General features: G+C 37.8%; 1 protein-coding gene and 1 long non-coding RNA gene across 5 annotated transcripts in view; one reads left to right on the top strand and one right to left on the bottom strand.

Moving 5' to 3' along the window:
* The window catches only part of LOC150049212 (uncharacterized), a 127468-nt gene that overhangs the window by 89551 nt on the left and 12717 nt on the right, over nucleotides 1-25200 (top strand). The window contains exon 1 of one of the 4 annotated variants that reach the window (XR_016539030.1): nucleotides 1108-1300. The exons of 2 other annotated variants lie outside the window; for them this stretch is intronic. This is a non-coding gene — a long non-coding RNA (uncharacterized LOC150049212). Of the gene's footprint in view, nucleotides 1-1107; nucleotides 1301-25200 lie in introns of those variants that run through there. One more of the 4 variants, XR_016539033.1, reaches the window with a different exon arrangement.
* On the bottom strand, nucleotides 782-8553 carry LOC150049213 (disintegrin and metalloproteinase domain-containing protein 25-like). The gene is made up of 2 exons (XM_090354013.1): nucleotides 8482-8553; nucleotides 782-3228 (listed from the first exon to the last, which is right to left on the bottom strand). The coding sequence occupies exon 2, from the start codon at nucleotides 3093-3095 to the stop codon at nucleotides 963-965; it is 2133 nt and encodes a 710-aa protein (XP_090210139.1). The 5' UTR covers nucleotides 3096-3228; nucleotides 8482-8553; the 3' UTR covers nucleotides 782-962.

Below are 25200 nucleotides of genomic sequence, written 5' to 3'. Positions count from 1 at the left end.
GATATTGGAAATGAACTCTACAGCTTAGGAGGGATGGGGGGGGGAGGAAAGTGAGAGAAAACATGGGAAGAGCTATCAATGTTCAAGAAGCAATGTACCCACTACCATACGAACATAACTGTAACTGCCCTATACATAACTATGACAATAAAAATATTTTTTTGCCAGTCCTGGGCACTGTCCTTGGACTTTCTCAAGGCCAGACCTCTACCACTTGAACTTCAGCACCACTTCTGGCTTTTTTCTAGGTGTGTGGTACTGAGGAATCGAACCCTGGTTTTCGTGCATGCTAGGCAAGCACTCTACCACTAGGCCAAACTCCTGGCCCCAATAAAAATATTTTTTTAAAGGTGGAATTCTCTATCTAAAAAAAGGAATAACTAGAAAACAAAAGGGGTAGGAATGACTTAAATAATAGATTATGTACCTAGCAAGTACAAGGTATTGAATACAAAGCCTACTTTAAAATACACACATACACTGGGCACGGTGGTCATGCCTATAATCCTAGCTGGTCAGGAGGCTGAGATCTAAGGATCAAGGCTCAAAGCCAGCCCAGGCACTACCAAAGCCACAGGATTGTTATCTACAATTAATCTCTAGAAAACATGAAGTGGGGCTGTGGCTCAAGTGTAAGGCAGTAGCCTTGAGCTGAAGAGCTCAGGGACAACAAACAGTCCGAGTTCAAGCCCCATGACCTGCCCCGCAATGCAGACATACAAGCTAAAATCATAAATAATGAAAAGTACAAATATACTAGGCATTATTTTTATTTTAATGATAAAAACTTGTGAATCTTTTAATACTGTTGACCTCTTGGACTTTCTATGTTTTCTAATATATGTAATAGCATACTACTAGCACACAATGGTTAATTCATAGGTGATTTTTATTACAGATGGAGAATATATACTGAAGTTGAAGATTTTTCTGTTGGATCAGATAGTGTACTTTGCTTCCTATCATGTCATTGTTATCATTATGCAAATGAAAATGAGGAAACCAACTATCAGAATCGTAATGAAAGAAATCACAAGCAAAAATCTTTTCATTATTTCTTCCATCTTTTTCTGTGGAGGTGGGCCACTGTCAGTACTACCTCCAAAGCCCTTTTTCACACAGTTGGGCGGGCTAAATCCCATGTTGCAATGACAGTGATGTTTGTTGTTGCAGACCCCTTGCATATTGCATTTGCTCATCGAACAATTGCTTGTGAAGACTGACTTGGGGACACATGTCCTGTTTATGCACACATGCTCTGGACTACATGCTGTACCATCTTTTACTTCACCAATATCAGGTATGGTCATTCCCCAGTGGTAGTCAGTCCCCCAGCATGTGACATCATTGAAGTGAGTCCAGTGCACAGTAGAATGTTCTCTTAAAAGTGGAAGATTTGTCACATTCTCACACAGAACTCTCCCACAAAGGCTATCAGAGCTTTTACACCGTACGTATGTACTGTTAGTGACACCACAGTTGCCCAAATGGTCACCTCGGGTATTTAATTCCTCGTAACAACTCTGATGTGCACTCCTGGCTGGCAAACCAAATATTTTCTGACACTGTTCATCACGGTCATTGCATCTCTTTTCATAGCAATATCCCATGTTCTTGCAGGTGACTCCATTCTGTACATACACATCTTCGGGACACTTCGGTGTAATTCCATTGCACCATTCAGGCAGATCACATTCATTATCCTTCGCTCTACACACGGTGCCTGAAGGCATGAGGTGGCAATCTCTGCAACAGAGCCCAGAAGCACATTGAGCCTCTTTTTTCAGAGTGCATCCTATCAGACAACATGGATCATTTGCACATGTGTGTATAGAACCACAATCACATTCCTCCCCATCTTCCTTGACACCATTCCCACAGAGATCCAGAGGAAAGATGTCCGAGGGGTCAGGCAAGTTGCGTGAACAGTTCATGGAAGAATCTGCTCTCGATAATGCAGCAACACTGCAGTTGCTGAATTCTTTGGAGAGAGTTTCTGTTGGATGCATTACACAAAAGTTCTCCCAACAAGTGCATGAACCTTGGTCATGATCCATACCTAAATTATGACTTATCTCATGTGCTACAGTATGTCCAAAGCGAATGAAATCCTCTCCCTGGAGACTATTGACACCACAATTCAAAGTTGGATTACATATACTGTTCATATAAGCTAAGCCAAAATATTGATCAAAATTATGCTTTGCAAAAAGATGCACAAGATCATGGGATATGCTGTCAGGAAAGTGTTCTCTTTTCCAAGCACAAAATTGTCCCAGGACAGTGTGTATTTCTTCCAAAACTATGGGGTTTCCATTATTCCAGATTTCAAGTCCAAGTAAAGACACATGGACATCCACTGAACTAAAAACAAAATTTATTCCATTAATAATGATGAATAAGTCCTGAAGCACCTTTGTGGTATTTCTTTCCCGATAAAGGAATCGCTCAAAGTCTATAACCAATGCTAGTTCAATAAACCACCTTTGCGTCCACCAGCCTTGATTGCTGCTTTGCCTCAGTGTGGAATTACCACTCACCATGAATTTCAGTTGCTCCTGTCTTTCTTTGCCTGTTAATGCGCATTTCATGGGGGCAGAACGTATCTTCTCTAAATCTATCTTATAGACCAGATGTTCATTGTTGTTAGATGGACTCTTTGGCTTGATTTCAAAAAGCATCTTATTTATTTCAAATATTCCTTGAAAACCTCCTAAACATGTGATAAGAGCTACCAGAGATTCTGGGACGTCTTCCACATAACCCTGGTAAAAGCAGTCATTCTGGTCAAAGGGTTGATCCTCAACAAGAGCTCCCTGCTCTGTGTAGGTGAACACAGAGAAGTGTCTGGCTATTGAAAACTTCTTGGGCCTTAAGTGGATAACATATTTCTGGCCCCCAAAATGTATACTGTAGGACAGCCAGCCTGGCCTCTTATCACTGCTTGTTACATTCAAAGGTATCACGACTTCTGGAGAGACATGGGGTTGAGCATACACAATATGGGGCCAACCAGAAAGGAAGAGTAATACCTTCAACCAAAGCTGTAGGACAGCAATCCTCCCGTGTATCAGGGCTTCACTTTCAGCCATCATGGGCTGTGAGAAGGCAAGTGATGGGAGGAACGGAGACAGTGCTGGCCGGTTTCTTCTCTTTCTCTTGGTTAGATGTAGCACTGACCTTTAATTGTCCCTCTTCTGATAGAGTCAATTCTTCAGAGTAGCAGAACTAAAAGATAAATGATTTTAAAAGGAGAGAGCACCGTTAAGTTGTGAATAAGTGAGGGTGTTATGGGTTAATAGGGATTGGCATTTGCATCAAGACAAGAATCTGTGGCATTGGATTCACTTTTTAATTCTGATGAGGCAAATTCTGACTGAGGGTGTGAAAAGATCTAGATGAGAGACACTAGGAATCATTATACAATTTTTTTTTGTCGGTCATGGGAGTTGAATTCTGGGCCTGGACCCTGTCCCTGAGCTCTTCAGCTCAAAGCTACCACCCTACTGCTTGAGCCACATTGCCACTTCCGGTTTTCTGGTGGTTAATTGGAGATAAGAGTCTCAAGGATTTTAGTACCCAGGCTGGCTTTGCACCTCGAACTCAGATTTCAGCCTTCTGAGTGGCTAGGATTACAGGTATGAGCCACCACACCTGGCTTATACTGTTTTTAAAAATGAGTGTGTGTGTATGTGTGTGTGTGTGAGTGTGTGTGTGTGTGTGTGTGTGTGTGTGTGTGGTGTGTGTGTATGAACATCTCCCTAGTGTTTATAATCAAATTAATGGGTAGGTGAGCATGCATCCTGTTTGGATGAGGAAATCTTGATTTACACATATTGACTTGAAAAATATTCACATTCCTTGTTTTTTTCATGGTCATACATTTCCTTGTAATGAGTCATTACTTATTGTCCCATAAAATTCTAAAGTGTCATTACCTCAGTTTTCTTTGAAAAAGAAAATCCAGTGTAGTGAATAAGTTTCTACAATAAATAATATGGAGCTGAAGTGGGTACCTGGTTTCATAAATGGATGTTAATCAAAGGTGCTTATATTTGCTTATACTCAAAAATGTTTTTTCAATGCCTCTAGCTATGTAAAATGAGAAGAAAATCAAACTAGAAGTGTAACCTGTGAGAAGAATACATAATACTGAATATTAGAGGCAAAGTGCCTTCAGAAATGAATAGGAAATATTTGAGAGGAAGGAGAAAGTGTTGGTGAAGACAATATATTTGTGAGGGGCAAATGCATCAAATTCTTGGCCCTTTTGGTTCCAACATAATCAGTATTCAACCTCTACTTGTAAATGCATTTATCTCAAATATAAATGCTTCAACTCGGTTGGCCATGTATATGTACTATGCTCTCATGTGTGTTTTTATAAGAAGCTGTATTTTCTCCACATATGAGAGATTACAACATCCTTGCATCCTTTGTCTCTTATGGATTTGGCTTTTCTCTCAGTATGTGTTTGGATAAGGCTATTGATAGCAAAGAAAGCAGCAAACACCAAATTCTTCATGAATTGGGCTGAATGACTTGGAAGTTAGTGGGAGAATAAAGAAAAACTATAAATAATTGCTTAGTAAGATGCCTGCTACTTTATTGACTTGAAAGTAGGCTGGGCAATGTGCCAAACATCTGGTGTGCTTGTCAGATGAGGATTCTAATCTAAGTCTGAAATGTGTATCTTTGCTGGGTTCTACATTGATAGTTTATAAACGTATTTTAAAAAAATGACTTCCCCTTGACAAAGTGTAAACAGAGAAAAAACGATTGCCTTCAATGATCGTCCATTTTTGGCAATAACACAGTTCGGAGGAACTCACTTATTCCTGAGTCCTGAGGGAGGAGTTAAGTGCTGTTAAGCTTTATTAAATGCTATCAACACAGTTAGAACTACTCACTCCATGCTCAGTTTGGTTTGATAAAGATGCACCATACAGGGAGGGAAAGTGGGGGAAAAACATGGGAAGGGGTAACAATGTTCAAGAAGTAATGTACCTACTACCTGATGAATGTAACTGCGACCCCTCTGTACATAACTCCAACAATAAAATAAAACTTTAAAAAAAGATGCACCCTACATACAAATGGGTAACCAGTGTGTACAACCATTTGCAGATTTTAAAGCATTAAAAGAATTATGTACATATTTCTATTACCATGTCCATAGCTTTGGGTATGCAGTTATTGAGTCCTCGCTCTTGTACTCTTTGGATTTAATAGCCACATATTAAGGATACCATGCACCTTTTGTTCCTTAGGTCTTGACTTGTCTCACTCAACATGGAAATATAAAAATAACTATATAGACATAAAAACCTATGACTCTAGACATAATGTTTTATTTCATAAATTAATATGTTTCTATGACATATAAACCCTTAGCCTAATTTTGATTAAGTTCTAACTACTAAGTCCCAGTGATTGTAAATAGAGATTCCCTCCTTGAACACTTGTTTGTTAAACTTGTCATTTAAAATGTGATGTAAAAATCAACGTTAATAAATTCTTTAATAAAAAACCACAAAAAAAGAATTATGTAAAAAATAGTGTTCATGCAAAATGTTTCCATACTTTTAAAAACAATTGGTACTTTGATTCAAGATTATTTTTTACTTTCTGATTTTTCAGAATCTCCTTACCAAGTCATGGGATTCTCAGATGAAAATCTACATTTCCCCATTATAATGGTTTTACAGCTCATTTTTATTATTAAATTTTAATCATGGTAGTTCAAAGTTGTAAAGCCAAGAACTTATTTAATGCTGTGAATACAGTCTTGAAGATTTTCATTAGATTTTACTTTGCCATTGCACATCTGTGTCAGGGGATTTGTTTAAGGCTGAACATTATCTTCATTGTTAAAGTAAAATGAATGTGCTAATAGTTTCTAAGTCATCAGGTAATATAAAAAGCTTAGTACCCTGTATAGCAAAAACAATTCTTAGCAGAAAGAACAGCGCAGGAGGAATTTCAATACCAAACTTTAGACTCTATTACATAGCTATAGTGACCAAAACAGCTTGGTACTGGCACAAGACCTGGTCTGAAGAGCAATGGAATAGAACTGAGGACTCAGATATTAATCCACAGACCTATGGCCACCTAACCTTTGATAAGAAAGCCAAAAAAATAGAATGGAAGAAAGACAGCCTCTTCAACAAGTGGTGCTGGCAGAACTGGTTAAGCACCGGCAGAAAACTAAAGTGGATCCTTCTTCGTCATCCTGCACCAGGATTAACTCCAAATGGATCAAAGACATGGAGGTAAAAGCAGATACACTGAAAACTTTACAAGAAGGAATAGCAGATACACTAGCTCTCCTTAGCACAGGTTGAAACTTTCTTAATAAGGACCCAGAAACACAACAAATCAGAGAAAGTCTGGATAAGTGGGACTGCATTAATCTGCAGAGCTTCTGTCTGGCAAAGGACATAGCAAACTAACTGGAAAGCCTACAGAGCAGGAGAAGATCATCACTAATTATACAACAGACAAAGGCCTCATATCTAAAAGATACCAACAGCTCAAAAAATTGAATCACTCCAAAACTAATCTCCAAAGAAACAACCATCCCTTAAAGAAGATGGGCCAAAGACTTAAAGAGAGTCTTCTCTGAAGAAGAAATAAGAATGGCCTATAGACACATGAAGAAATGCAAGTCAAAACAACTCTAAGATTCCACCTCACTCCAATTAGAATATCCAGGATCAAGAAATCTAATAACAACAGATGCTGGAGGGGATATGGCCAGGAGGGATCTCTACTACACTGTTGGTGGGAGTGCAAACTCGTTCAACCACTATGGAAAGCAGTATGGCAGTTCCTCAAAAGACTAAACATAGAACTCCCCTATGACCCAACAATTCTAATACTTGGCATTTACTGAATCATTCAGAAACAAGGACATACTAAATCCACTAGCACATCGATTTTCATTGCAGCACTATTTACCATAGCAAAGATATGGAACCAACCCAGATGCCTTTCAGTTGATGAGTGGATCAACAAGATGTGGTATTTATACACAATGGAATTCTTTGCTGCTGTCAGAAAGAATGACATTGTCCCATTTGTAAGGAAATGGAGACTTAGAAAGAATCATATTACGTGAAGTAAGCCAGACTCAAAGGAACATAGCTTCAATGGTTTCCCTCATTTGTCATAATCAGAAGAAACCTTGGGCTCTCCTAGCAGAGATTTACAATAGAACAAAACCTAGATACATAAGGCCGTATGATGCTAAATGAAAGGACCTCCAGGATATAGAAACAAAAGCCATATAATGAGTGATTATTGTTCTAAATGTACTATGTTATCTCTCATCTTTTTTGCTGTCCCTTGGTTATCTCATATTGTTACAGTATTTCAACTTGTTATCTGATATATTGTATATATGTGTAATTGGTTATGTGAGATAGGATAGGGAAGGGGGAAAAACAAGATGAGGGGTGGGGGTGGGGGGAGGGAAATGGGGACCAAGACATGAGAAAGGGTATCAATGTTTGTGAAGTAATGCCTCTTCTATCTGGTGAATATGATGTAACCCTTCTATTAATTCCAATAAAAAATATATGGAAAGAAAAAAAAGAGCTATGTGCACAAAATGCCAAAATCTCACAGAAGTAGTCACGTTCTCTGAAAGAAACTACTGAAGAAAGTAAATTGTAAGTAAAATTCTAACTTGTTGATCATATCTGTTTTGATATGTATATATATTTTGGAATTATTATGGAGTATTAACTTTTTATGATGTAAAGGAATCATTTATGTATGAGGTTACAATGTTATAGGTGAAATAAAGCCATACAAATTAATCAGAATTTAATTCTAAAACATAATCATGTAAGGAAGGTCATAAAAAAACAAATTAAAATAATATTTGAACATTGGCTGTCTCTGCAATCATTACATTTTTTTATTTATTTTTATTTATCATGGTACTGTGGCCAGAACTCAGGGTATTGCACTTGCTAGGCAAGTGTTCTTCCATTGAGCTAAATCCTATATTGTATTATTTCATACAAAGACTTCAGAGCTCCTGAGAGAATGTGACATTTCATTCATTAATTAGACTAGTATCATGATAATATGGAAATCTCAAAATTGTTTGTTACACATAATCTTTCAATTTTGTTTTACTCCCTCACAGCTTCAAGAAATATGTCACTTTTATTAGCCTAATTACAAGCTATCCTTGACCTTGATTTAGACTTCAATTCAGTGTTTCTAAAACTATGTGTAACAACATATTTAAAGAAAATTTAATGGCTTCTAACCAAATAAATACAGTATAGCAGGAAATGATTCTGCACAATTGTCAAAGAATCATGATGTGTGTGTGTGTGTGTGCGTGCGTGTGTGTGTGTGTGTGTGTGTGTGTGTACATGCACACATGCACATACATATGTGTGTTCATGTACAAACTATTGGTGCTTCTCTCCTTAAGACCTAAAGTCTTGAATGACCTACCAGGAGATGTAGTGATGATTCCCATGATGTTTTCTTTATAACCCTCTCCATGACTCATTTGTAACATTCTTCTCCTGAACAATGTTTGTGACCTCACATGACAAAGAGAAACATATATTCTCTCTAAATTGTCTGTCATTGGATTAAGTTCTATTTAGCTGCCTAGCAACAAAAGCCTCTTAGTCTACAGAGAGAATAAGATTTCTCCCAACTCTAACTCTCACACCTCAATGAAACTGTTAATACATACTTCCTCATGAGTAAGCCTAAATTCCACATGAGTAAACCTAAATTCTCTGCCTTCACTTACTATGTTCTATTAACTGTTCAATAGGAATAATCTAAATTCATATATTCCTCATGCATAGTATATACTTTCAATATCTTTTTTGTAATGATTTACTGGTCTCAGTTTATTTCCTCAATGTTGAGCCATATTCTTGAATCCCAAAAATATCTCATTCCAAAAAAAAAAGTTCAAGCCCATCTAAAAATTTTCCATACAATCCAGAAGTCATCTATCTGTATCTTTCACCTTAAAATCAATGACTGACTCAGAGACATTTCATATCTGCATGTATTTATATATTGCAGAATATTGCTGCCTTCTAGAAAGAATAAAATAATGTTATTTGCAGTGAAATGGATGGAACTAGAAAAAATCATGTTAAGTGAGGTAAGCCAAGCTCAGAGAGAAAAATGGGCATGTTCTCTTTGATACGCGGAAAACAGATCTAAAATACACTAGATATCATACATTATACAGGATTACAGAGTCTCATCCACAATGTGGTCACAGAGAATGCTCTTAGGAGAGAAATTCAAAGGTGCAATGCCTAAGTGTCTCTTCATATGTATATAAAATAATGTGGATACTGAAACAAACTCCAAGATATGAAAATAAGAGATTTTATTCTTTTTTAATGTTTTTAATTTGGGGCAATTCTGTCTTCTTTATGTATTATGTATCCAAGTGAACAACTTTGGAAGAGTTAGGGGGAGGATACAGAACTTGAATGAAAACGTGCAGTGGTGGAGCTCACTGGACACTAATGAAGGTGAACCTTACAACTCATGGGTACAGACAGGAGGGAAAGAGTCTGGGAGAGAATGAGGGAACAGAAGACACTGTACTAAAGGAAAGGCACTCATCTGACTCATGCAATTGTAGTCCCTGTAATTATAATAAAGTAAATTAATGATCATGATAGAAAAGAAAATGCAAAAACAAAAATTTAGAAGAGAACTGAGTGGGAAATAGCATGAGAATACATTTTTTATAGTTAAAATGACTATATGACAGTTTTCAAAATACTACTCAGAGAAATCATAGCTAAGATAAACATGGAAAAAAGTTAGCTATTCATTAGCTTTTCCTGTAGAGTTAAGAGAGTTTAATGATACCTGGAATTTTGGTATTTACCAGTGCCTTTCCATTGTAAATCAATTTTCAGCTTTAAACTTTTCCCTCATTGGCCTTTTGTGAATTTATCCTGCCTTTCAACTAGTTTTCAAGAGAGCATAATTGATCTGATGGTATTACTCTGCTAGGATTGCCATAACAAGTAAACACAACTGCCTTAAATAACAGGAATGTATTAACAGTGCTGAATGCTAAAAGCCCAATATCATGTTGTCCTCAAGGCCACACTTACACTAGAGTTGCTAAGGAATGATTAGTTTTCGGCTTCCCATATAGTTTCTTGTCGTTTTCTGGTTTATGATAATATAGTTCTAGCCATCATTTGCTGTTTTCATATCCAGAGTTCCCACTTTTTACAGTTATGTACACTAAGGCAGATAACAGAGATACTTTATCAAAAAAGTCATGCATTCAATAAAGAAAATCACACACACAGTAGGAAGGTAGATGAAATGGAAATAATATACAACTTACAAAAAGAAGTTGATTTTTATGAATGTAATAACATGGATTAACCTGGAAGACATTAATCCTAAGTGAAATAAGTTAAACAAGGGAAGACAAAGGCCTCCTAGCTTTTCTTCTGCTTTCAGATTATTCCTTTTTTGGTTTCTGCATATGAAAAGAAATGTGATTCTTGGCTTTTCTATGCATAATCTATTTCACTTAAAACTATGCCACTTAGTTCCATCCATTTTCTTAAAAATTACATGATTTCATTCATTACTGCTGAATAATGCCCCATTGTACATATAGACAGTGTATATTGCTTTATTCACTTATCTGTTGGCAAGCATGTAGGCTACATCTCAAAGATTATGACTACAACTACAAATAAATGTAGATTTGCAGGTATCTCTTGTATATTTATGTTTCCTTTAGCTATGTACCCAAAAGTGGGATAGGTGTATCACACAATAATTTTACTTATTTATTTATTCATTTATTTAGTACTACTCTTGGGTCTTGAACTAAGGAGTACTGTCCCTGCTTGTTTATGGTAAAGGCTAGTAGCCTATCATTTTAGCTGAGCCACAAATTCACTTCTGATATTTTGCTGGGTAATTAGAGATAAGGTTCTCATGGACTTTCTTGATGGGGCTGGCTTCTAACCATAACCCTCAGATCTCAGCCACCTGAGCAGCTAGGATTATAAGCATGAACCATTGATATCTAGGCATGATTACTTTTTTTTTGGCCAGTTCTGGAGATAAGAGTCTCAGGTTCTTTTGTGCCCAGTCTGGCTTTGAACCAGGATCCTCAGATCTCAGCTTCCTGAGTAGCTAGGATTACAGGCGTGAGCCACCAGGCCCAGCTAGAAGGCACTTTCTTTCCTCACCTTATGGGAAACATTAGCAGGTGTCCACAGAGTTGATGTTTAAACAAAAGACAGAGGTAGGGCTCATAGTGGCCAGCGCAGACATTTTGGTGGTTTCTCTGCATTTCCACCATTGGAAGTGCTCAGTTGTCGAGGGGTAGGCACCCCCCTGCAAGGACAATCAACAGGTCTCTCAGGTGTGGCTCTAGACCTAACACATGTTCTCTTTGAATGTCCTTAGTCAGGATCATGTGTTAAAAGAAGGCCTGACCCTTCATGGCTCTAGATCCCAAGCTTCTATGCAGCCATACTTCTGCGTACTTCTTAACTCTTCTCTAGGTAGTTGTAATCAACTACTACTACCTGGGAGACAATCTAGTCCTACTCAGGCTCAGTAGTCACCTCACTCAGTGACCTTGCTTAAGACTGAGTGCAGAGCTGGGCGCCATGGCTCATGCCTGTAATCTTAATTATTCAGGAGGCTGAGATCTAAGGATCAAGGTTCAAAGCCAGTCCAGGCAATACAAATCTGAGAGACTCTTACCTCCAATTAATCACTAGAAAATTGGAAGTGGGGCTGTGGTTCAAGGGTAGGGCAGTAGCCTTGAGCTGAAGAGCTCAGGGGCAGCACCCAGGCCAGAGTTCAAGCCCCATCCCCCCCCCAAAAAAAGACTGAGTGCCTAAAATAAGCTTCACTCATGTGGCCTCTGTGAAATTGATCACCATACTAGTCAGACAGGGAAGACTACCCACAAGCCTTTTCTGATAAGAAGCTATTGTAGTGCTCAGCCACCAGCTTTGTCTTATGTAGCATCTAACCAGTGATATTGTGATATTATAATACCATGAAGTGTGGTAGAAAGAAGTTCCACTCAACCCAACGACACTGGTAACAGCTCAACCCAACTAGAGCTTGTTCTAATATGATCTATTCCTCTGAGGTTATCCTAACTGGTCCAATCAGAATTCCAACCTAGCCTAAATAGTCCTATAATCTCAAAAAACACTAGCAGATGCTGAAAGGGTGGACATGTCCCCCAGATGTTTAGGGTCACAAAATTAATTTCAAGGGAATGTGAGCCCACCAATATAAAATAATATTCCAATAAGAGGCCCTGTAAAGTGGAGATCTATTCATTGATAGATAAAAAAGTAGTCCACATAAGTCCTCATAAAATAATACAAGGAACTACAAGAAAATATGGGTATTGAATTAAACAAAACTTGGCAAATAATTCATGAACAAAATAAGGAATCTTTTGAAAACAGAAACAATTTTAAAAGCAAAATAGAAATCGTGGAGACAAGATCTCAACAGCTGAACTAAAACATTTCATAGAAAAGCTGTAACAGTAGTTAAGTGAAGATTGGTGAACTCAAGTCCTCTGAAGAAGAATGAAGAATCTATGTAAGTTATGATATACTAGAAAAAGAAGGAATCTACATAAAAAAGGATTTCATGAAAGAAAAGATTTTTTAAAAATTCCCCAGAGAACAACAAAATGGTGAGACAAAGGACAATGGGTGTAGCAGTGATACTCATAAGAAAAGAAATTGGAAATGAACTTTATAACTTGGGGGTTGGGGAGAGGGAAAGTGGGGAAAAAAAAACCTGGAGGGGGGCCGGGAGTTTGGCCTAGTGGTAGAGTGCTTGCCTAGCATGCACGAAGATCCGGGTTCAATTCCTCGGTACCCCACATACATAGCAAAAAGCTGGAAGTGGTGCTGAGGCTCAAGTGGTAGAGCTCTAGCCTTGAGAAAGTCCAAGGATAGTGCTCAAGCCCTGAGCCCAAGCCCAGGACTGGCAAAAAAAAAAAAAAAAAAACCAACAACAACAACAACAAAAAAAAAACCTGGAGGGTAACAATGTTGGCAATAGACATACTCACTACCTTATGCATGTAACTGTAACCCCTCTGTATATCACCCTGACAATAAAATTAAATTTAAAAGAAAATTCCCACAAATTTGGAAATATGACACCATTCAGGTACAGGAGCTCATAGATTCCCAATCAAATTCAATTCAAGAGAAATCCATAAACATACAACATAAGCAAATAGTCAAAAATCAAATACAAAAATTAAACACAAAACAGCAAGATAGTAAGAATGCAAAACATTCAGGGGAGTTCCCTTCCCATGCCACTGCTCTTCTAATGAAGGCACCTGGTATCCTAGAGTCAGAGGCTGAAGTAGGTACAGGAGAGTAGTACCTGTCTCGTTCATTGCTTCCTCACTGGGCAAATACATCATTTCAATGTTTAGTACAGCATGTCCTTAATTTTGTGCTTTCAGAGATGTCAGGGAAAATGTAGGCGAAAAGACAGCAATACAAAGAGCAGTCATTTGTCAAAATCCATCTGTCAACAAGAGGTGAAATATGTCACAGCCTGAAAAAATATAAAGTTAAAGTATATGGGGCAGGTTATTTATAATAAATTTTTCTAGCATTCCTTTTTCTGTCTCTGATATGCTGCTTCATTTTTCATTTACATGATTAAAAATGGCATCACTAACCATTTGATTTAAGGTTAAAATGTGTTGTACAACAGGGGCAAAGATTTGAACAGAACTTAGGAAAATAAAATATGATGAAATGATTGGACTGTCTGTGTACCTGGCAACTCTGTGATTAGTGATATCGGGGGGGTGTGTGGAGGGGTGTGGCTGGCATCTGTAATCACTGCCTTTTATCTAGTGTTGACGTAGGTGTAAAAAACCAGTTGACAAGTTTGAAATGTTGGGCAATGCTTCTGATGACTTAGTTCTTAGGCAACTGTCTTTGTGCAAAACAGACTGTAAATATCTACTCCGTAGAAGAGTTGGAGACTGGTGGAATTTTTGCTCCGTATGCTATGTGCACCTTCTGGTGACCTAACGATGGGGTTGTACAAGGTTACCGTGTGATTTCTTATTCAGAGACCCATCAGTGGTCAATTCTGTTTTAATCAGCCTCACCATGATTCATTAAGATCCTAAAAATTAGTGTTCAGCTAATAATAAAGAATGTCTTCAAGAACATTTCTGAAGACGATGCTAGACATTTTGTTACTACCACAGAGACAGGAGGAAAAAGAAATGGTTTTAAGGAGAAAAGATTTGGTTTGTTTCATCCTATCAAGGTTTCAGTTCACTGTCAGCTGTATGCTTTGGACCTGTGGCAAGCAGAATATGATGGTAGTGGAAGCTTGGGGAAGAAAAGTCTTACCTTGTGGCAACCAGAAAGCAGAGGAGAATTACAGGAAGAGACTAGGATGCATATATACCCTTCACAAACTGGTCCCAGAGCCCCACTTTTCCAGTTTCACCTTTCCACCACCTATCTATTCAAATTTTGAGTCCATCAAAGGACTATCACTTCAAGATGAAAGGGGAGTTCTCTCTGTGTTCAGTTTCTACGAAAAAATCACAGCTCCTTGAAACCCATTCATGAAAAGCATCTCAGGGCATCTCTCCACATGGACAGTCTCACATAAGCGAGCTATAGAAAGGATTTGATTTGGTAGAACAGAATAAAATAAGAAGAAGCGAGAGAGAGAGAGAGAGAGAGAGAGAGAGAGAGAGAGAGAGAGAGAGAGAGAGACAGACAGACAGACAGACAGACAGACAGACAGACAGACAGACACAGAGAGAGAGAGACAAAGACAGAGACAGGCAGACAGAGAGAGACAGAGAGAGCGAGAGAGCGAGAGAGCGAGAGAGCGAGAGAGCGAGAGAGCGAGAGAGAGAGAGAGAGAGAGAGAGAGAGAGAGAGAGAGAGAGAGAGAGAGAGACCAATACTTCCTGTTTTCTGTGCAGGAAATGGGATTTGAAGACCCAAAGTAGCAATTCCTATCTGTAGCCTGTATGTTTTCTGAGCTGGGATAAAACACATGGCCATTATGCTGTTGTTTACTAATTTATAATCCTTAAAAATGGCTCTGGGTGGGCGAGCTGGGTGTTGTTTATCATTCTAAAATATAGAGTTATATCTGGACCCATTTTAAATGTAGGGAAAGCAGGTATGATTTAGGGCTTCCTTTTTCCAGATATGCTTGTTTTCTATTTACTCATTTAAAAGCATTTGTAGCTTTTTCCACTTTAATAGAAAAGGCATTTCAGTATTCCCTCTATGTTCTTCCTCCTATTGTCTAACATCAGAAACCATGCATGGTACAAGGGGAACCTAACTGCTTTTTTATTTGCTTTCTAGTTCTAATTTCTGAATCTGTCCCTTTTTAATATTTGTTTTAAAAAATAGTGTAATTTCTTTGTCTCTTCATCTATCTCTCTTGGCTCAGGATTAAACCACTGATTAGGTCAGAGTTCTTATGATGGAATCCTCTCTGGAAAACAGAGAAAGAGAGAGAGAGAGAGAGAGGGAGGGAGGGAGGGAGGGAGGGAAGGAGAGACAGACAGACAGACAGACACGGAGAGAGAAACAGAACAGAAAGAGACAAGTGAGAGAAAGAGAAAGAGAGAGAACAGAGAGAGAACACAGAGAGAGAGAACAGAGAGCGAGACAGAGACAGACAGACAGACAGACAGACAGACAGACAGACAGAGACAGAGAATGCTTTACTAGACTCCGGGCACCTCTAAGTTCAATCATCTTGAAAAACAATATTAGTGGGAGGGGAGTTTGGACTAGTGGTAGAGTGCTTGCCTAGCATACACAAAGACCCAGGTTCGATTCCTCGGTACCACATACATAGCAAAAAGCCGGAAGTGGTGCTGAGGCTCAAGTGGTAGAGTGCTAGCCTTGAGAAAGTCCAAGGACAGTGCTCAGTCTCTGAGCCCAAGCCCAGGACTGGCAAAAACAACAACAACAATACTAGCATACAAAAACAATGTCGTTCAACCACTATGGAAAGCAGTATGGCAGTTCCTCAAAAGACTGAACATAAAGCTCCCCTATGACCCAGAAATTCCACTACTTGGCATTTACCCAATCATCCAGAAACAAAGACATACTAAATCCACCAGCACAACAATGTTCATTGCAGCACTATTTACCATAGTAAAGATATGGAACCAACCTAGATGTCCCTCACTTGATGAGTGGATCAACAAGATGTGGTATTTGTACACAATGGAATTCTATGCTGCTGTCAGGAAGAATGACATCGCCCCATTTGTTAGGAAATGGAAAGACTTAGAAAAGATCATATTAAGTGAAGTAAGCCAGACTCAAAGGAACTTAGGCTCAATGGTTTCCCTCACTTGTCATAATCAGTAGAAATCTTGGGCTCTCCTAGCAGAGATTTGAGACAAAAGGCCATATAGTAGGACGCTAAATGAAAGGATCTCTAGGATATAGAAACATAAGCCATATAATGAATGATTGTTGTTCTTAAGGTACTATGTTATCTCTCATCTCTTTTGCTGTCCCTTGGTTATCTCATATTGTTATAGTATCTCACTTTGTTACCTGATATATCGGATATATTTGTATTTGGTTATTTGAAATTGGATAGGGAAGGGGGGAAAACAAGATGAGGGGTGGGCGTTGGAGGGAGGGAAATGGGTACCAAGACATGTGAAAGGGTATCAATGTATGGGAATTAATGTATCATCTATCTGGCAAATATCATGTAACCCTTCTATTAATTACAATAAAAAATATATGAAAAAACAACAACAACAACAATCCCAAATCAAAACCATACAACATCCACATGCCAAGTATGGGATAAAGTAGCACCTGAAAAATATTTATTGAAATCTTCATTTGCATATTAATACAGTACGTACACACTATGGTTAGAAAACAGTATAGTTCAGTTCACATCACATTCTCAACAAACTTGTCTGATATGGTGAACTATTTCAAAAGATCTACAAATCAATAGCTCTTACCTCTTTGGATATAAAGGAATAAAAACCATCATCTTCTGCTGTCTTCTTCATTCTTGAAATAATGGATCTAAGTAAATCCTATTTAAGAATGGGAAAATATTAGCAAGAGTTATGGTTGAAAATATATTTACTAAATATATTTTTACAATTTTAATAGTGCAAATTTATATACCCAGAATCAGCCTCTGAAATAATTTTCAATTGGATATAAAAAAGCATGCATCTAGGTTGTTGCAGATGGTTGTAGTTATGTTATTCTCACTTTCTATTATGTTTTGTTTCATGAATACTTCTAATGGAACACATATTGTTTCCAGTTATGAGTCTATTGAAGGTAATGATATATAAAAATTCTTACAGAACTCTCTCAGTAAGCATAATAATGTATTTCCAGTGGGTATATATATATAAGAAGGAATTGCTGAATATCACTGAAAACCATATGTTCAACTTTGTACAAAATGACAAACTGTTTTCTAAAATAATGGTATCATATTTGTATTTTCATTGGCTGTGGCTGAGCAATCCTGTCTCCCCTACTTTCATATTAAAACTTGTATTTTTGTTTAAAAAACAAAACAAAACAATACTAGCATACAAAAACAATGTCCCTTAAATTTAGAGATGGACTTTCAGAGATGTTTTTATTTTTTTCTTTTTTTTAAAAAAATTTATTGTTGGGATAATGTGTAGAGGGGTTACAGTTTCATTCATCTGGTAGTAGGTGCATTACTGCTCACACATTGATACCCCTTCTCATGAATTTGTCCCAGTTTCCCTCCCCCCATGCCCTCCCAATCATCTTGTTTCCCCCTTCCCTTCCCTATATCAAATAAACAAATAAACGCATATACAATATACCAGGTAAGAAAGTCAGATACAGTAACAATATGAGATTAACCATAAGGACAAACAAAAGAGAGAAGAGAAATAATATAGTACATTAAGAACGGCAATCACACAAGATAAGCCTCGTGTTTCCATATCCTAGAATTCATTTCATTTAGTCTCATCACAGATATTTTTCTATCTGCCTTGGCTTTAGTTCCCTGTATCTCAGCTTCCCAAGTAGACAGGGATTACTACTATGAGCCACTCATGCTTGGTTGCTTTTGAATAAGCAACCACAGAGACATGTTCTAATAAATCTGATATTAGGCTTTCAGATGATTTAAAATATTTGAACTGCTCAGGTCACTTTATCATCAAAAAATTATTTAGATAATCTCAAAACTGCTATTGAATAACCAAATGTAAAACCCATTACTGCATTATTAGCCAGAACTCACAGCCACATGAGAACAGTTTCTCCTTCAAAGACAATCCTTCAAGGACCAGCGCCTCCATGTCATTTTTATCCACTTAGTAGTAACTAGAGTTCAACCCCAAGAGAGTCGCATGCTGTCCTCTGATCTGTGGACTTTTTAATGCAAGGACTTCATTAAAAAAATATGTGTCTATCCATTTGGTTTCTTCATCCCTTTAAATTTATTTCACAGGCTGCTCTGCAATGATTTTCTAATACCTTTGAAAAGAGCTTTTGTCATTAACTTCCTACTTCCTAAAAGCAGTTAACTAGACTGTAAACATAAGAGGAAAAATACCAAGAATTTAAAGTCAGAATGGCCACCATTCTAAAACAAACTGTGTAGCTTTAAGGAAATAGCTCAATGTCTTTGTGCATCCACTTTCTTGTTTCAGGAGCAACTAAAATGGCTAGCTTGAAGATTGATAATATGAATAAAATGAGGAAAGACCCGGTATGTTGTAGTACGAAGTTGGTCCTCACAAATATCTTTACTTTCATCTCCACTACTAAGCAGTAAAGTATGGTGTCTTTCAGTAACTATTTACCTGGTACACAAAGCTGATCTGGTGAACATGTCCCCCTGTAACAACAAGAATGAAAGGGGAAATAAGTAAACAATTATACAAATACATGTATACTTATATATTACTATATAAATGAGAAGGAAAAGTGGAATACCTATTATCTGCTCAGTTGGCTCTTTTCTAGGAAAATAATAGAAAGACTAACATCCAAAACATTTTCGTGGTTCCACCTGCCATGTACATGCTACACTTTAATTCATATTTGTATTTATGAGTGAAAAGGGAGCAATAATTGTGTTTCTCAGACCTTTAAGGTGCATGAAAAAGTATAATAATCTATTTTAAAGCATCAATGCAAAGCTTAACATCATCACTGTTCATTTGTTATGAAAATGTCATAGAGGGGTAGCTCAGGGGGTAGACAGCCATAACCTTGGATGGAAAAGCCAAGTGACAGAAATCCTGTGGTCAAGCCCCAGCACTGGGCAAAACAACGAGCCAAATTATTAATAGAGACTTGTATGATGCTTCTGTATAAAGTCATTCTATTCCCAAGATACCTATTACTAAAAGAGGATGGGTAGTAGTCATCATATTCTACTTCCTATAAAAGACAGAGCTCTTCTCTATTTTGGCAACAGTGATTTTGGGATTCAGAAACAGCATCAAGAGTGGTGATCCAGGACCTGAGATTGTGGTCTAGTGGATAGAGTGCTTGTCTAGCATGCATGAAGCCCTTGGTTTGATGATTCCTCCATACCACATACACTGAAAAAGCTGGAAGTAGTGCTGTGGCACTACTTCAAGGACAGTGCTCAGACCCTGAGTTCAATCCCCAGGATGAGAGAGAGAGAGAGAAAGAAAAAGAAAGAGACACAGAGAAAAAGAGAGAGGGGGGGAAGGGGGGGAACAGAGACAGACAAAGAGACTGGGGGATAAAGAGAAACTTTCTTACTTCATAGGAAAAGACTACATACTAGCACTACCCTATGCAGCTGTCCATCTTGCCTTCTGTCCTTCTTCCCCAAGCTCCTAAAGCAAAGCATGTTATGAAGCCATGAGTCTGAATCTCCAAAAAAATTGGAGAGGAGACTCACTTATTCTTTTTTTTCATATTTTTATTGTAATTAATAGAAGGGTTACATTATATTCACCAGATAGAAGGTGCATTACTTCACATACATTAATACCCTTTCTCATGTCTTGGTCCCAATTTCCCTCGTCACTTATTCTTTTTAGCTATTAAAAAAATTAAAGTTTAAAAACCTTGAAAAGAATTTTCAGATTTTCATTCTAGCAACATCTATACACCACTCCGAAATAACCCTCATTTTATTTTGTCTTTCTCTGATACCTGGGCTTAAACAAAGGGCCTTGTGTCACTTAGCTTTCTTGCTCATGCCTGCAACTTTACTCCTTGAGCCATGCCTCCTGCCCAGCTTTTTGATAGATAATTGGAAATGGGATTTGCCTGGGCTGGCTTCAAATTTCAATCCCCAAATCTCAGTTTCCTGATTAGCTAGGATCATAAACAGGAGCCACTGGCACACTATTTTTCTGTACAAAGGTAATGTGTAACGTTTGTTATCATGATCGCATACCCATTTTTCCTTTTGTTAACTTTATATTTCTTTCTATCACACTTAATGGACTTCTTTATCTTTCTTTTCCTTCTCTTCCTCCCTCTCTCCCTCCCTTCCTTCTCTTTGCTCTTAAAAGAAACAAATCACTTAAAGTTGTTTTATTTACTTTTTTATTATCTTCAAGTAGTTGTGCAAAAGAATTTCTATTTAACAAAGCACTTTATGTATACAGTGCTTCTTAATCAATGTTACCCCTTTCAACCCTTTTACTTATCTCTCCTAACTTACCCCTTCCTTCCCTATCTTTAATTTAGTAAGATATGCATTAAATTAGTGACCGAATTCTCCACCCTCTTTCTTCACTTCATTTGTTTAACACTGTTCCCCTGAACCCCTCCTCACTCCTTTTCAACTACCTGTTTCCTGGAGTTTATTTTGTTGAATGTTGACTTTGCCTTTCTAAGGAATTACACTATTAGAAGTCTCTTTTGAATGCACCATGTTTCCATCAAAATATTTGAATACACTTGCATACCACCTAACATATTTACTTACATGTTATAACTAATTCCAGCTCCTACATATGAGGAAAAACATGCAACCTTTGACTCTCTGGGCTTGATTTATTTTACTGAATATAACTTTTCCAAGTCCATTTGTAAATAATACAATAGTCTTCCTTCTAATGGATGAGGGGCATTGGGAATCATTCCTTATCTTGGCTATGGTAAATAGCCCTACAATGAACATGGCTGTGCTGGTGGCTTTACTATCCTACTTTGCAATCTTTTTGGATAAATGCCCAAGAGTCGGATTTCTGGATGATAGGGTAGTTGTGATTAGTGTTTTGATATGCCTCCATACTGCTATGTTGGGGTTTCCTCTTGTCCACACCATTGACAGCATCTGTTATTGTTTTCATTCTTGATGATGGTCATTCTACCTGGAGTGAAGTGAAATCTCGGTGTTGTTTTGACCTGCATTTCATTTACAGCCAGAGATGTTGAGTATTTATTTCTTTCTGTATCTGCTTGCCATTTTTACTTCTCCTGAGAGCTCTCTTTTCAACTCAGCCCATTTATTAATTGGGTTGTTGACTCTTTGAAGTTCTATTTTTTTCAATCTCTCTATATGTTCTGGATATTGGGCAAAATTTTATTCTCTCTTTTCTTTCTCTTCCTTCCTTCCTTTATTTTCTCCCTTTCTTTTTTCTGTTTTCTCTCATTCTTCTTTTTACTATAAATGATCAATTTGCTCAATACCATTTATTAAAAAGGGTCTATCTCCCCATCTATTGAATTGCTATAAATGATCAATTTGCTCAATACCATTTATTAAAAAGGGTCTATCTCCCCATCTATTGAATTGCCATCAAATGAATTAAATCTGTAGTTATGGCTACATTTGGTTCTGTATTACTGAGTCTTCATTCATTTTCACTGATTTGCATCTATCCTCCCTCCAAAACTACAATCATGGTTTTTGTTGTTCTGTAGTTGAAAAGTCTACACTACTTATTTTTTCTCAAAATTAATTTACCTGTTCAGTGGCTATTCTCAGGGTTAGAATAAGCTTGCCATGGTTTAACAAAAAGCATTTCCTTAATAAGAATTATGTTAAACCTTTATCTTAATTTAGAGAGAATTGTTATCTTTACTATGCCAAGTATTCCAGTCCATAAACAAACACTGTCTCTTCAAAGTATTGGTGTCTTCTTTCATGTCTTTAATCAGTACTTTATGACTTGTGTTATGTATATACAGTATATATTTTGTTAAATTTATACTTCCGTATTTAATTTCTCTTGGAGCACTTGGAAATGGCATGTGTGTGTTTTTTGGCCCATACTCACCTGCAAGTCATCACTGGATCTTAGCTGTATGTTGCTATGTGAACTCAGTCATTCTGTCATTTCCCTCTTTGTTTCCCCATTTTGCTGGACACCATGCCTTGTATTCTGGTTGGACTGCAAATCATTTGTATTCTGTGTAGTTTTTGAAAAGGCTTTTAAACAAAACCTTCTCTAACATTTCATCTCCATGTGCTCCATTGCCACTGCTTTCCAATTAGTGATTCTCTGCCATTTTTCCTCCCTATCCATTTGACTGCCCACTACCTGAGAGAACACTACCCACCCACATTGCTTAGTTTCACCAAACCTCATGCCAGACACATGCTTTCAAGCCTCTGGGACAGAATAAACAACCTTCTCTGGACATCTACCACTAAGGAATCAATTCCTAAGTTTCATGGGTTCAGAAATCTGGGAACAGGGTTTCCTTAAACTGTCATTTATTTTCCTTATATATTTAGTTCTGTGGCTATTGTTGCACTCTCATTTCACAAGATGGTCTCTGAAATCCTGATGAAAAGAGATGAAAGAGATACAGGAAAAGAGGAAAATTGAAAATCAACACAAAACTTACCATATTTGGCATTTGTCTATAAACTTTCCATTGTGATTTAGTCACTGCTTCTTTTGATCTTTGCTTCCTCAAGTAGTCAAGGAGTGAATGATAGATGCCCTTGAGAAAAAGTAAATAGATTTTTCCTTATTTTTTAGATCACTTCTTCATGTGATCATTTATAGCTTTTCCCTCTGCTAGTAGTACAATCATCGCCTCAGTGGCGATGATTGTATTGGCTATATCTGAGCAGGATATTTCACTAATTGAAGGACTGACTACAATATATTTTTGCTTGGCCTTTTAAAGTTATGGTGACAAGGAACATACTAGAGAATCAAAAATAATTTTTGAGTATGTGCTATTCCCTGGGCTTGGATTTAAGGCCTGGATATTATTCCTGAATATTTTTTTTTTTACTAAAGGCTAGTGCTCTACCACTTGAGCCACAGCTCATTTCCAGGTTTTTGGTGGCTTAATAGTAAGTAGGTAAGAGTCTCATAGACTTTCCTGCCCAGGCTGGCTTTGAACTGTGATCCTGACGTCTCAACCCCAGAGTAGCTAGGATTACAGGCCTGAGCCATCTAAGACACCAGCACCCAGCATTGTAGTTTCTTCAAAAGCAATTTGATTAAAATTATTTCTTCCCTCCCCCCTTTGTATATATATGTACATATATGTATATGTATATGTATATATACATATAATCTATTTAGGGATTTATATTTTTGGGGCGGTTTTTAAACTGTATTTTTGCTTTTTTGTTACTGGGGATCGAACCCAGGATGTTGCACTTGCTAGGGAAGTGCTTTGTCACTGAGCTACATCCCAGCCCCATTTATATTTTTATATAGAGATGCATATTCAAAATGTGTGAATGTTTATGCATACACATCCAGACATTTTATCTCAGTGGCAGATCATGTATCTAGGATATATTCTTTTTCCTTCCTGAAGGTGGGAAATCTTTCATGAAGATAAAGGAATCACAGGATTCAAAACCCAGTTAGGTGGGGCTGGGAGTTTGGCCTAGTGGTTAAAGTGCTTGCCTAGCATGCATGAAGACCCGGGTTCGATTCCTCGGTACCACATACATAGAAAAAAGCCGGAAGTGGTGCTGAGGCTCAAGTGGTAGAGCTCTAGCCTTGAGAAAGTCCAAGGACAGTGCTCAGGCCCTGAGCTCCTGCCCAGGACTGGCAAAAAAAAAAAAAAAAAAAAACAAACAAAACCCAGTTAGGAAGCTTAATCATGTCTCCTTAACAAAGGACAAAGAAATTCATACAAAGTGACAAAAGTAATGTGTTTCTTATTTTTATTTTAGATGAGTCCAGTGATTTCTCTCTAAAGAAACTTATAGTAAGTAAGTCAGAAGTTTGAAAGTTCCTACATGTCTTGAATTAAACCAACAGTACATTATAGTTAACAAGTTATTTGGGGAGAAAAATTTAGCCACAAGCCCCTGCTGTTCATGTCTGTAACCCTAGCCACTCTGGAGGCTGAGATCTGAGGGTAATGGTTCAAAGACAGCCTGAACAGGACAATCTATGGGACTCTCCAGTTAACTATCAAGAGGCTGGAAATGGAGCTATGACTCAAACAATGGTAGATATACACACACGTGCACTCACCTGTACATGTGCACTCTCCCCCCTCCTCTCTCTCGCACACACACACACACACACACACACACACACACACACACACAGACATCACAGACATGTTTCAACCCTTTTGGTTCAGTGAGTGGACTTATAGCAGATTATAATAGAGCACCATAATATGTGTCATTGTAGAGATATCCACCAAGTACTACAAGAGTGAATGGGATCAGAAAAACATAGTGCTGCCTCAGAAAACTGGCAAAGGCTCCACAGATAAGGAGGCCGTTGGACTGGGTCTTTATTTACTTATTTATTTTATTTTATTTTATTTTTTGCTTTTTTTTTCCCCAGAGCTGAGGACCGAACTCAGGGCTTTGCATTTGCCAGGCAAGGGCTGTTCCCTGAGCTAAATCCCCAGCCCCAATGGTCTTGTAGAATGAACAGATATGTTTTCCAACTAGGAGTTGTTCATTCCAGGAAAGAGGACCTATGTGTGCCAAGACACAGAGTCCTGACGACACCAGGGCTTTTACAAAAGCTGAATGTTCAGGGTTGTAGATTGCTTGGAGGTGAGTACAGAGCAGAGTAGGAAACAGCACATGCTAGAAATATTCTCCCACTGTTTAACTGCAGTGTCCTCTACTCTCCATTCAGTTTCTAAAATGAAAATAAATGATCTCAAAGATTCAAATTCTATGGGTCTCTGACATTCAGGG

The sequence above is a fragment of the Megascapheus bottae genome, chromosome 20, assembly GCF_031878675.1.
Source record: "Megascapheus bottae isolate mThoBot1 chromosome 20, mThoBot2.hap1, whole genome shotgun sequence".
NCBI classification, from domain to species: domain Eukaryota; kingdom Metazoa; phylum Chordata; class Mammalia; order Rodentia; family Geomyidae; genus Megascapheus; species Megascapheus bottae.
Note: the sequence above shows the minus strand (reverse complement) of the source record. Positions and strands in the feature narration are given on the sequence as shown.